The sequence below is a fragment of the Bos taurus genome, chromosome 22 (assembly GCF_002263795.3).
Source record: "Bos taurus isolate L1 Dominette 01449 registration number 42190680 breed Hereford chromosome 22, ARS-UCD2.0, whole genome shotgun sequence".
NCBI classification, from domain to species: domain Eukaryota; kingdom Metazoa; phylum Chordata; class Mammalia; order Artiodactyla; family Bovidae; genus Bos; species Bos taurus.
Window position 1 is genome coordinate 11,561,132 of NC_037349.1, and position 13,387 is coordinate 11,574,518.

General features: G+C 46.9%; 1 protein-coding gene and 1 non-coding gene across 6 annotated transcripts in view; one reads left to right on the forward strand and one right to left on the reverse strand.

Moving 5' to 3' along the window:
• The window catches only part of DLEC1 (DLEC1 cilia and flagella associated protein), a 90,566-nt gene that overhangs the window by 69,430 nt on the left and 7,749 nt on the right, over window positions 1–13,387 (forward strand). For 4 of the 5 annotated variants that reach the window (XM_005222552.5, XM_059879906.1, XM_005222554.5 and 1 more), the window contains exons 20-24: window positions 9,907–10,060; window positions 10,510–10,620; window positions 11,534–11,664; window positions 12,107–12,298; window positions 13,217–13,287. In XM_005222552.5, the coding sequence (XP_005222609.2) occupies window positions 9,907–10,060; window positions 10,510–10,620; window positions 11,534–11,664; window positions 12,107–12,298; window positions 13,217–13,287 (659 nt within the window). The remainder of the gene's footprint in view (window positions 1–9,906; window positions 10,061–10,509; window positions 10,621–11,533; window positions 11,665–12,106; window positions 12,299–13,216; window positions 13,288–13,387) is intronic. The other variant, NM_001193198.3, reaches the window with a different exon arrangement.
• Window positions 7,414–7,486, reverse strand: TRNAE-UUC (transfer RNA glutamic acid (anticodon UUC)). The gene has a single exon. It is a non-coding gene; the product is annotated as a tRNA-Glu (tRNA).

A 13,387-nucleotide genomic window follows, 5' to 3' on the forward strand; every position in this document is an offset into this window, starting at 1 on the left:
CCCAGCAGAGTCTCGTTCAAACGTGCTTTCCCACGACTACTGTCATGGGTCTCAGGATGAGTCTCTTCACACTCAACTGTAACCTCATGGTTCCTCCTAGTCCTTATACAAGATTAAGTCTGTTTTCTCCCAAGTGAGAGTCAATGCCTTTTATTCAGTCTCTGCTTATTTCCTTTCTTATCCGTATTCTTTCTTCTTAAAGGACATTGTATTAGTCAGAATATTTACAGTTGCAAGTGACAGAAATATATCAGTTTAGGCAGGAAAGGACAACCATTGGCTCACATACCTGGGCATTCCTGCCCTGCCAAATCCAGGGGCTCCAGCCTCTTGTCTGGGCTTCTACTTCCTGCTCCTTCTCCACCCTCCTTCCCTCTCCCTGCATCCATCCTTCCACACAGCTTCTCTCTCTTGGTTGGCCTTTCTCTCCCCTATTGGCAGGGACCCTTGGCCACAATGCCCCAGAGAAGGGGGCTACTTAGAGCTCCAGGCTCATGCACTCCCATCTTAATAACCTCCATGAAGAATGAAAACGCTTTCTCCAGAGATATAATCTGATTGGATCTCTTTGGTCCCTGCCCCCTCCATACACCACAGTGGGGAGAACCTGGCTCCAAAAGAAGCACTGGGAAAGCTTTCCGGACAGTAAAAACAGGAGCTACCATAGTCCAGCACAAATCTGCTGGATCTATAGTGCATGGATTTAAGCATTTTCCTTGTATACTCTTATCTCTTGGGGTTTTTCTCCTCGCAGGGATAGGTCCTTGGCCCTGCAGATCACTAACTCGATCTCTGATAGATGCCCCTGTTCCAAGTTCTTTTGTTTGGGAAGTGTTCCTTTTCTGTAGCTATCTGTTCAGTTCAGTTCAATTGCTTAGTCATATCCAACTCTTTGTGACTCCATGGACTACAGCACACAGGCTTCCCTGTCCATCACCAACTCTAGGGGCTTACTCAAACTCATGTCCACTAAGTCGGTGGTGCCATCCAACCATCTCATCCTCTGTTGTCCCCTTCTCCTCCCGCCTTCAATTCATTACCAGCATCAGGGTCTTTTCAAATGAGTCAGTTCTTCGCATCAGGTGGCCAAAGTATTGGAGCTTCAGCCTCAACATCAGTCCTTCCAATGAACACCCAGCACTGATCTCCTTTAGGATTGACTGGCTGGATCTCCTTGCAGTCCAAGGGACTTTCAAGAGTCTTCTCCAACACCACAGTTCAAAAGCATCAATTCTTCGGCACTCAGCTTTCTTTATAGTCCAACTCTCACATCCATACATGACCACTGGAAAAACCAAAGCTTTGACTAGATGGACCTTTGTTGACAAAGTAATATCTCTGCTTTTTAATATGCTGTCTAGGTTGGTCATAACTTTTCTTCCAAGGAGCAAGCATCTTTTAATTTCATGGCTGCAATCACCATCTGCAGTGATTTTGGAGCCCCCCAAAATAAAGTCAGCCGCTGTTTCCACTGTTTCCCCATCTATTTCCCATGAAGTGATGGGACCAGATGCCATGATCTTCGTTTTCTGAATGTTGAGTTTTAAGCCAACTTTTTCACTCTCCACTTTCACATTCATCAAGAGGCTCTTTAGTTCTTCGTTGCTTTCTGCCATAAGGGTGGTGTCATCTGCATATCTGAGGTTATTGATATTTCTCCCGGCAATCTTGATTCCAGTTTGTGCTTCATCCAGCCCAATGTTTCTCATGATGTACTCTGCATATAAGGTAAATAACTAGGGTGACAATATACATCGTTGACGTACTCCTTTCCTGATTTGGAACCAGTCTGTTGTTCAAAGTCCAGTTCTAGCTGTTGCTTCTTGACCTGCATACAAATTTCTCAGGAGGCAGGTCAGGTGGTCTAGGTGATGGGAATACAAGAATACTCTTTCAGAATTTTCCACAGTTTGTTGTGATCCACACAATCAAAGGCTTTGGCGTGGTCAATAAAGCAGATGTAGATGTTTTTCTGGAACTCTCGCTTTTTCGGTGATCCAATGGATGTTGGCAATTTGATTTCTGGTTCCTTTGCCTTTTCTAAATCCATCTTGAACATCTGGAAGTTCACAGTTCACGTACTGTTGAAGCTTGGTTTGGAAAATTTTGAGCATTACTTTGCTAGCATGTGAGATGAGTGCAATTGTGTGGTAGTTTGAGCATTCTTTCTTTGGCATTGCCTTTCTTTGTGGTTGGAATGAAAACTGACCTTTTTCAGTCCTGTGGCCACTGTTGAGTTTTCCAAATTTGCTGGCATGTTGAGTGCAGCACTTTCACAGCATCATCTTTTAGGATTTGAAGTAGCTCAACTAGAATTACATCACCTCCACTAGCTTTGTTCATAATGATGCTTCCTAAGGTCCACTTCACTTTGTATTCCAGGATGTCTGGCTCTAGGTGAGTGATCACACCATCATGGTTATCTGGGTCATGAAGATCTTTTTTTGTGTAGTTCTTCTGTGTATTCTTGCCACCTCTTAATATCTTCTGCTTCTGTTAGGTCCGTACCATTTCTGTCCTTTATTGTGCCCATCTTTGCATGAAATGTTACCTTGGTATCTCTAATTTTCTTGAAGAGATCTCTAGTCTTTCCCATTCTGTTGTTTTCCTCTATTTCTTTGCATTGATCACTGAGGAAGGCTTTCTTATCTCTCCTTGCTATTCTTTGGAACTCTTTATTCAAGTGGATATATCTCTGTCTGTTACTGTCTTACAAAGCCCTCTTCTTTGTGTTTCCTCACATTTTGGTTTGGAATCCTTTGGTTTGGGGTTTTTCTTCTACATCTGAGAATCCTTGGCTGCCCACTCCTGCCTTTCTGGAGGAGGAAGTTGGTTTGCATAAGGAGCTGGTGGTATCAGATTCCTCTGGGTAAGTGGGTATAGGAGTGGAGGGCATCCTCCTCCCAGGACTGAAGTGTGTATGAGTAGCCTCAGGGCTTCTGGAATAACCTTAGAGGAAGGGGCCTTTGAGAAAGACAACACAGGACAAGCAGTCAAGGAAACCCACACTGGCCAGCTTCACAAGTCAGTCCCTTCCTTTCTTCATAAACAAGATCTTTTTTGGTGGTTTTCTGTCTAAAACAGGTTGGAAGCCCAGTATTACCGCAGGATCTGCAGTGACCTCTCTCCAGGGCCACATCTACATTCTTCATCGAGGGTGGGGGTGAGGGAAATCCTGCTACAGGATTTACCAGTCTTCCACAGCATAACGCCTGAACTCTGGGAGCTAACCTAGCTGAACCAGCTGCGCTAATCTCCCCGCACTCCTTTAGTTATACCTCCCGGCTCTCTCCCCTCAGCCCACCCTGCCCTGCGTACTGCATCAAGGGATCTCTGCTTGGCCTTCTCTAGGGGTCTTAAGTAATAGTTTTGTTCTCTGTTTTATCACTTAACCTTTCTTTTAGTTTTTTTTCTCATTGGAATAGCATGGTATTTGCTTCCTTGTTCTTTGTTCAAAATCTTCCACACTAGGTCATGATGTTAACATTATAATATATCTCATTATAATAATGGTTCAGTTCAGTTCAGTCACTCAGTCGTGTCCGACTCTTTGCGACCCCATGAATCGCAGCACGCCAGGCCTCCCTGTCCATCACCAACTCCCGGAGTTCACTCAGACCCACGCCCATCGAGTCAGTGATGCCATCCAGCCATCTCATCCTCTGTCGTCCCCTTCTCCTCCTGCACCCAACCCCTCTCAGCACCAGAGTCTTTTCCAATGAGTCAACTCTTCGCATGAGGTGGCCAAAGTGCTGGAGTTTCAGCTTTAGCATCATTCCCTCCAAAGAAATCCCAGGGCTGATCTCCTTCAGAATGGACTGGTTGGATCTCCTTGCAGTCCAAGGGACTCTCAAGAGTCTTCTCCAACACCACAGTTCAAAAGCATCAATTCTTCGGAGCTCAGCCTTCTTCACAGTCCAACTCTCACATGACCATACACGGTCCACTGGAAAAACATACATGACCACTGGAAAAACCATAGCCTTGACTAGACGTACCTTTGTTGGCAAAGTAATGTCTCTGCTTTTGAATATGCTATCTAGGTTGGTCATAACTTTCCTTCCAAGGAGTAAGTGTCTTTTAATTTCATGGCTGCAATCACCATCTGCAGTGGTTTTGGAGCCCCAAAAAATAAAGTCTGACACTGTTTCCACTGTTTCCCCATCTATTTCCCATGAAGTGATGGGACCGGATGCCATGATCTCCGTTTTCTGAATGTTGAGCTTTAAGCCAACTTTTTCACTCTCCACTTTCACTTTCATCAAGAGGCTTTTTAGTTCCTCTTCACTTTCTGCCATAAGGGTGGTGTCATTTGCATATCTGAGGTTATTGATATTTCTCCCAGCAATTTTTTTTTAAGGTTAAAAAATGACTAATCTTTATTTTTTTTTCCAGTTCACAGGTGTTCATTTTATTGATATGTATAAAGCTTACATGATATAAATATCCTCTTGATTCATAGCACAAATTAAATTTCAATCTTTTAATTTTAAAAAGTCCTTCTACTCCTGCTGTACAGTTCATTCAGTTTACTTCCCACCAGTAAACCAACATTATCAGTTTCTTATATATCCTTCCAAAGAAATACATATCCTTATAAGCACACACTTTGGAGAAGGCGATGGCAACCCACTCCAGGACTCTTGCCTGGAAAATCCCATGGATGGAGGAGCCTGGTAGGCTGCAGTCCATGGGGTCGCTAAGAGTCAGACACGACTGAGTGACTTCACTTTCACTTTTCACTTTCCTGCATTGGAGGAGGAAATGGCAACCCACTCCAGTGTTCTTGCCTGGAGAATCCCAGGGACGGCAGGGCCTGGTGGGCTGCCGTCTATGGGGTCGCACAGAGTCGGACACGACTGAAGTGACTTAGCAGCAGCAGCAGCAAGCACACACTTTCACTTTTCCTTCCCACTTTTACATGAATGATATTCTACTACATACATAGTAGAGTTTCACAACTCTACCGGCAATTTTGATTCCAGCTTGTGCTTCTTCCAGCCCAGCATTTCTCATGATGTACTCTGCATATAAGTTAAATAAGCAGGGTGACAATATACAGCCTTGACATACTCCTTTTCCTATTTGGAACCAGTCTGTTGTTCCATGTCCAGTTCCAACTGTTGCTTCCTGACCTGCATACAGATTTCTCCAGAGGCAAGTCAGGTTGTCTGGCATTCACATCTGTTTCAGAATTTTCCACAGTTTATTGTGATCCACACAGTCAAAGGCTTTGGCATAGTCATAATAATGATACATGGGGCAAATATGATAGCTACCAATTCCACCACACTGTCCATCCTTCTCCACCCTGCTGTCCTACTTCTTCTCTTCCTCAGCCATACTTGTGACCATCTCTCCTTTAATGGTGGACTGCCCTGGTGGCTCAGTGGTACAGAATCCGCCTGCCAATGTAGGATACATGGGTTCGATTCCTGGGTCAGGAGGATCCCCTGGAGAAAGAAATGTCAATCCACCGTAGTATTCTAGCCTGGAAAATCTCATGGACAGAGGAGTGTGGTGAGCTACAGTCCTTGGGGTTGCAAAAGACACAGCGACTAAACAGCAGCAGTTCTTTAATGGTACTCATCCTGTGTGTGAAGTGATATTTCACTGAGGATTTGATTTGAATTTCTCTTATGGCACATAATGCTTAGCATCTTTCAGGAGCTTACTGGCCACTTTTAGATCCTCTTTGGAGAACTATCTCTTGAGTTCTTTGCTCATTTTTTAAAAATAGGGTTATTTGTCTTTTTGTTATTGAGATAAAGGTATTTTTTCTCTTTTTTAGGTTAAGTGTTCTTTTTATATACCTGTCTCTTATTAGATACATGATTTTCAAATGTTTCCTCCCGTTCTCAGAACTGTCTTTTCACTTGTTTTGTGTGTGTGTGTGTGATTTATTAATTCATTTTCAACTGCACTGGGTCTCCGCTGCTGTGCATGCGTTTTCTCTAGTTGCAGCGAGCAGGGGGCTCTCTCTTGCAGTGCTCAGGCTTCTTACAGCAGTGGCTTCTCTTGCTGGAGCACAGGCTCTGGGCACATGGGCTCGCAGGGGCTTGGTTGCCCCACGGCATGTGGGATTTTCCGACCAGGGACCGAATCCATGTCCCCTACATCAGCAGGCAGATTCTTAACCAGTAGACCACCAGGGATGTCCCTCTTTTCACTTTCTTGAGGGTGTACTTTGAAGCATAGACGTTTTTAATTTTGGTGAATTCCCGATTTATGTATTTTTATCTTTTGTTGCTTATACTTTTGGTGTTATACCTGTGAAACCATCGCCGAATGTCAGAAAGATTTGCTCACATGTTTTCTTCGAAGAGTTTTATAGTTTTAGCTCTTATTTTTAGGTCTCTGATCCATTTTGAGTTAGTTTTGAAATCAAGAAGTATGAATTCTCCAACTTCATTTCTCTCTCTCAAGATTGTTTTGGCTGTTCTGGGTGCTTTGAATTTCTGTGTGAATTTTAGAACCAGTTTATCAATGTCTACAAAGACCTAGCTGGGATTTTAACAGGGAGTATATTGAATCTGCATGTCTGGTCTGGGGAGTATTACCCTCCTAACAATACTAAGTCTTCCCATCCTTTAACAGGAAAATGTCTTTCCATTTATTTCAGGCGTTTTTCATTTCTTTCAGTGATGTTTCGTCATTTTCAGTGTATAAGTCTTATACTTTTTTGTTAAAATTATTTCTAAGGATTGTGTCATTTTTGATGCTTTTGGAAATGGATTCTTCTTAATCACTTCTTCTGATTATTCATTCCTAGTGTATAGAAATACAAATAGATTTTTGTGTTTTGACCTTGTACCCTACAACCTTGCTTATATGTCACTTCTAATGGTTCTCTAAATAGAAGATTGTGTCATCTGCATTTAGAGGTTATTTTACATCTGTCTTTTCTTTTTCCTGCCTAATGGACCTAATAATACTCCAGTTCAGTGTTGAATGGAAGAGGCAAGAGTGGGAATCCTCACCCTAGTTCTAAAATATATACAGATGAAGTCAGTGTCTGCATTGAGCAAAATGTTATATTTTTTAAAAAGTGGACATCCTTACCTTGTTCCTGATCTTAAAAGGAAAACAGTCTCTACCTTTAAGTCCAATATTAACTGTAGGCTTTTTGTAGCTGTCTTTTATCAGGTTGAGGAAGTTTCCTTCTGTTCCTAGTTTGCTGGTTTTCTCATGAAAGAATGTTAGATTTCATTGAATGTTTTTTCTGCGTTGTTTGAAAGGACCATGTCCTTTGTCCTTTTTTTAAATTCATGTGGTATTTTGCACTGATTTTTGTATTTTAAACCCAAAGTTTATTTATTTGACTTCTTGCTTGTTTGGGAGTGTGTTTAATTTACACATATTTTCATTTATTTATTTATTGTTGGCCACACCATGCAGTTTGTGGGATCTTAGTTCCCCAACCAGGGATTGAACCTGAGCCCTCAGCAGTGAAAGCACAGAGTCCTAACCACTGGACCACCAAGGAACTCCCTGTTCTGTCCACTATTTAAAATGACGCATTGAAATCTCTAGTCTTTATTTTTTTGAAATTTTATTGGAATATTTACATTTACCGTGTTGTGTTAATTTCAGGTATCCAGCAAAGTGAATGAGTTATGCGTGTATCCACCCTTTCTGCTTTAGGTTCCTTTCCCGCGTAGGCCATTACGGAGTGTTGAGTAGAGCTCCCTGTGCTCTACAGCAGGTCTTACTAGTCACCTGTTTTATAGATAGTAGTCGCAGTCGCCCACTTGTCCCCCACCCCTATCCCTGCTAACCTTGTTTTCTACGTTTGTGACTATACTTTTGTTTTGTAAATAAATTCATTTGTAGTCTTTTTTTTTAGATTTCACATGTAAGCAATACCATATATTTTTCCTTCACTGTCTGACTTACTTCACTCAGTGGGACAATCTCTGGCATCCCTGTTGCTGCAGATGGCATGACTTCATTCTTTTCTATGCCTGAGAGCTATTCTCTTGTCTACGTGTGCCGCCTCGTCATCCCTTCTCTTGATGGACATTTTGTTCACGTCCATGTCCTTTCTATTGCATGTACTTTTTGAATTACGGTTTTCTCCAGCCCTAGTGGGACTGCAGGATCATGTGGTAGTTCTGTTTTTAGTTTCTTAAGTAGCCTCCATAGTGGCTCTACCAGTCTCCATTCCTATCAACAGTATAGGGTGGCGGTCCCTTTTCTCCATACCCTCTCTAGCAATTTACTGTTTGTAAACTTTTTGACCTTTCTGACTGGTGATACCTCATTGTAGTTTTGATTTGCATTTCCCTAATAATTAGTAAATTATTTTGCATGTGCTTTTTGCCTGGCCATCTAATCATTATTTCTGAATGATTGATTTCTTTTGCTTCGTGTATTTTGGGACTCTGTAGTTAGATATTTGTATTTATAACTGCAGTTAAACCTCGTTTTCAAAGATATTTTGCAGCTTTTACAGGGACAAGTTTTTTCTTATTTTATATTCTTTTTTTCTGATTTTTTTTTTTTTTTTTTTTTACTTTTTGGCTGCACCTTGCAGCATGTAGGATCTTACCCAACGAGGATTGAACCTGAGCCCTCTGGACTGGAAATGTGGAGTCTTAACCAGTGGCATACCAGGGAAGTCCATTCTTATTTGATACTCTTGAAGATTGCCAGGGTGACTTAGATGGCAGAGGTTTTTTTGTCCTTAATTATTGAACAAAGTGAACGAAACTCAGAAATTTATGGCAAAAAAATGGATCCAGGGAGAAAGTTAAAAAAAGAAAAGATAGCATGAAGACATCCTTGTGACGGAACTGTTCTGTGTCTCGACTGTGGTGGTGTCATGGGTATCTACATGTGATAAAATTGTGTAGAAGTAAATACAGATTAGCGCATGTCCGCTTCATGGGGCCTGAATGAGACTGCTGGACTGCATCCAGCTTGGTCTCCTTGTGACATGGTGCTGTCGTTGTGCAAGCTGTGACTGTTGGGAAATTGGTGAAGAGTGTACTTGGATTCCTTTGTATTTTGTTGTTGTTACAGCTGCATGTGAATATACAGTTATTTCAAAATAAAAAATTAAAATACATGTTCTCCCCATTCCTTACATAAGGAAAAAAATACCCTCAGACATATTTGGGTGGGTCTGCTTCTAGGTTTTTTTACATTGTTCCATTGATTTGCTGTGTATCTCCCTACTAGTAACACGCTCCCTTGATTGATATAGCTGTCTAGGAACTCTTAATGCCCAGTAGAGTAATTTCCCACTTTATTAATCTTCAGTCTGTGTCCTTTATCTTTCTATATAAATTTTCAAATAAACTTGTCTGTATCTACAAAAATCATGGCCAGGAGTTTGGTAAGAATTGTGTTAAGCCTAATAGATCATTTTTGGGAGAACTGACAATATGTTGAATGTGTTAATTTCTGATTGTGATTTATGCCTATTTATTGTTATCTTCGGTTTCTTTCATCAGTGTTTTGTGGTTTTCAGCACACAAGTTCTGTATGTGTTTAATTAGAGATTTGCCTGTTTCACTTTTTTGAGTAATTGTCAGTGGGATTATACTTTTAACTTCTGTTTCTACATCTTCCTTGTTAGCCTGTAAACATGTGATCGAGTTTGGAATTCCCTGTGGTCTGATAGTTAAAACTCAACACTGTTTCACTGCTGGGGGCTCAGCAGGTTCGACCCCTGGTCGGGGAACTACAAAATCTCACAAGCCGCCTGGGGCAGCCAAAAAAAATGTGATTGATTTTTATGTGTTGATTTTTAGCCCGTCACTTTGCTGACTCACTCATTTTCTAAGAGTTTTTAACATTATAGATTCTTAGGGATTTTCTACAAAGATGGTCATGTCTTATGCATATGGGTAGGTTTTACTTCTTTTCTGATGAGTATGCCTTTTACCCGCCGTATTCCAGCCACCTTCCCGTGTATGCTGAGGTGCAGGAGCCCTATGTGTACCTGCAGAGCAGCCAGGTGGAGGTCCCCAACCTCTACCTGGGCGTGCCCACCAAGATGGCCATCACACTCATCAATGGCACGCTCCTGCCCACCCGCTTCCACTGGGGCAAGGTACGTGAGCCCACTTCATCGGGCCCCACCCTTGCAGATCTCAACCCCAGAGGCCCATGTTGAGGGGCACCCTGCCCTTGACACCACCCAGAACAGATCACTGCCTCTGGGGGCTGACTCTGTAGCCTGCCCCGTGTGCCAGGGGAGATGAGGCCACGTCTCCATGCATCAAAACCAGCTACCCACTGTTCCCCATCACCCTGGGCCTCCCAGGGCAGCCTTTTGTTAAGTCCAGGGAACCCCCTGACAGGCGTGAGGTCCATCTAACATGGGCAAGGAGACGAGAAGGGACCTGTGGTTTATCCCCACCTGGGAGCACCGTGCCCTGCTGGTCTCACTGAGGGCCCCCAGTCAGCAGCCTCCCCAAAGCATGCAGCGGTCCTGATCCCTCTGTCAGGACCCAGGTCATCCTGGAAGCCCAGCCCCTGACCTGCCCATGTGTCTGCCAGCTCCTGGGGCTCCAAGCAGATGTCTGCACAGTGAAAGTCTCCCCGAGACGTGGCACGCTGGGCCCCAGCGAGGAGCGCCAGCTCAGCCTGGAGTTGACTGCGCATACCCTGGTGAGTGTGGAACCAGGGGGTGCATTGCCTGGGGAGGCCCCCGGCTGTCTGCATCCATGCCAGCTGGGAGGTCTGCCTCAGACCCCTGTCCTGGGCCAAGCAGGGAACAGGTTTCTTGCACTGGGGTCTGGGGCTCCATTCCTGCTGGGCCTGCTCTCTAGGGACATAGGGTCAGGAGGGCTGGAGCAGGCTGGGATAGGCCCTGAAACTCCTGAGTACCACCCTTAGCCCTCGCCAGCCATCCTCTGTGGCACAGGTGGGCCCACCTTTCCACCTGCCCAGAGATGCCCCTGTACTGGGTCCCCCTAGTGGCGTCTGAGCAGTGCCCCAGTTCCTCAGAAGAAGGACACAGCTTCTCCTGGGTTCAGCCCACAGGAAGGCCATCGGGCAGAACATGCTCAGTCCTTGGGGACTGAGCATCCATTTGTAGTCTTGTGGAAAAAGAAGCTTCTTCCTCACAAGGACTTGCAGACCCAGGTCCCAGTACCTCTCTGGGGAGCATGGAGACGTGGGCTTTCTTGGACAGCTGAGCCTGAGCAAATGAGTGGGCCCTGGGCTGGCCTAGAGCAGACCTCACGCAGGAAGAGTTTGACTTCTTCGTGATAGCAGCTTCATTGGAATAAATGTGCAGCTTCTCCTGAGATCTGCTTGGCAGGGGTCTCCTTCAGGCGGGCATGCCCAGATGTTGGGAGCCAAGTCACAGCCAGGAGCTCTGAGGAAGGGGCCAGGCCTCCTGAGGGTCTGAGGATGGTGGCCCATTGGAGGGGCTGGGAGCCCTTCCACAGAAATGAGCCTGGACAAGGCCTTTAGTTGAGCCCTCCTTGCTGCCCCCTGTGCCACAGGAGGCTATCTGAGGCCCCTCTGCCAAGGCCCACCCTGGGTCTTACCCAAGGTGAGAACCCCTTTCCTATAGGAAGCGGTGACCGACCTGGCCCTCCCTTGTGACGTGTCAGGCATGAGGGAGCCCCTGGTTCTGGGCATCTCAGGGAAACCCCGGGGACTGCAGGTAGCCATCGGCATCTCTAAGGAGGACAGTGACGACAGGTGAGCCCAGGGCTGGGCCTGGGGGCTGGGGCGGCCGTTCAGAGGAGCGGCCTCGCTGTGGAGCCAGCCTCTTCCAGTTGATTCCCACGGCCAGGAGAAGACCCCTCACAAACTCTGTGGGGAGAGACACCCCCCCCCCGCCCCGCCCCATGCCTACCCTCTGGGTGGTTGTTCTCCATACGCCAGAGGCCTGGTGTCCAGGTGCGTGGACAGCAGGGGACAGGGCCGTGGGCAGCTGGGAGACATGCCGGCCTGCCCCTGGCCTGGGAGAGCCGGTGGCGGGGGACACCCATCTTGGCACAGAGGGTGCATCTGTGGGACGGCTTGCTTCTCGAGGATGGCTTAAAGCCTGGTTTCTGGGCAGCTGGGCACCTCCAGCCCAAGGTGGCTGGCCGGGCAGGGCTGAGGGTGGCACATAACTGGTGCCCATGGGCTTGGGCAGTGCCCCCAGCACAGAGCTGTGGCCGGGCCACCCCGAGACGCTCCACCTGGACTTCGGCTCGGCAGTGCCACTGTGGACCCGTGTGAACCGCCGGCTCTTCCTGACCAACTGCTCCCCGATACAGACCCCTTTCACCCTCGAGTTCGAGTACTTTGGGAGCCCCGTGAACAGCCTGAGCCAGAAACCCAGCCCGTAAGTCCGGCTGTTTTCAGCGACTGTTCCCGGGGAGGACGCAGCCACGGGTTGCCCCGCTGGGCCTCCGTGTGGCTTCGGCGGGTATGAGTCGCCGGAGGAGGGTATCTGCAGGTAGACGTGGACAAATGCAAGAAGTAGGGGGCCCTGCCTGCCCGCCTCCCAGGCCTTGAGAGGAAAGCAGGGCATGTGGCCCCTTCTGGTCAGCCTGGGCTGCCAAGGCGAGGGCTTTGCATAGACCAGGCGGTCCTGGGGCCCTCAGATGAGGAAGAAGTTACTGTAGGTGGAGGCAACAGTGGGCAGAGGTGGAGTGAGGCATGTTGCAAAGCTGTAGCTTGAAATCAATCACATTGGAAGTATGTATATCCCAGAAGTTAGCTCAGCTTGCCAGCACCCCACTGCAGACACCTCCCCTCAGGTCTCCTAAGGTAGGGGCAGTGGGGGGCAACTTCTGACTGCTGGGGGTGGGGGCTGCCACGAACAGTTCCTTAGCCATGAATTTGTCAACTGCAGAAAGTTAGCATGTGAAATGGTGGGATAGATGTCCACAGGAGACTAGAGACGGCCTATTGCAGAAGGCTGGGTAAAGGCTGGGAGTCTGGACTGGGTCTGCATCCTGGGGTCACCAGGGCACAGAGCCTGTGGGTCAGGGGTCCCTGCCCTGGAGCACTCCTGATTTTGTTAAGACTGGCAGGCAGCCTGCCGCTGAGATGCTTCAGGTGGTAGGGTGCCGAGGGAGCGAAGACCACAGGTGGAGGTGAAGAGGAGCCCTGACCGGCTCTCGCGGGAGGAGAAGCAGGGCCACCTTCCTCTGCTGGAAAGCTGGGGGGAGGGGGATGCTGGTTGCCTGGGGAGATGGCTGAGGTCTGGGCAAGGGCCTGGATGGCTTGATGCGATTTCCGTACCCTTCTTGTCAAGCCCCGACATGCCTCCCGCCCTGCTGAAGACGGCACGGATGCGGGAGCTCTTGGCCAAGCGCGAGCAGTGGGGTAAGAGCCCAGGCCCAGCCAGAGCAGGGTTTTGTGGGGCCTTTGAGGATGTGGGCCACCTGCTGCAGGAAGGGGACCCTGGCCAGAGAGAGTCACTCCT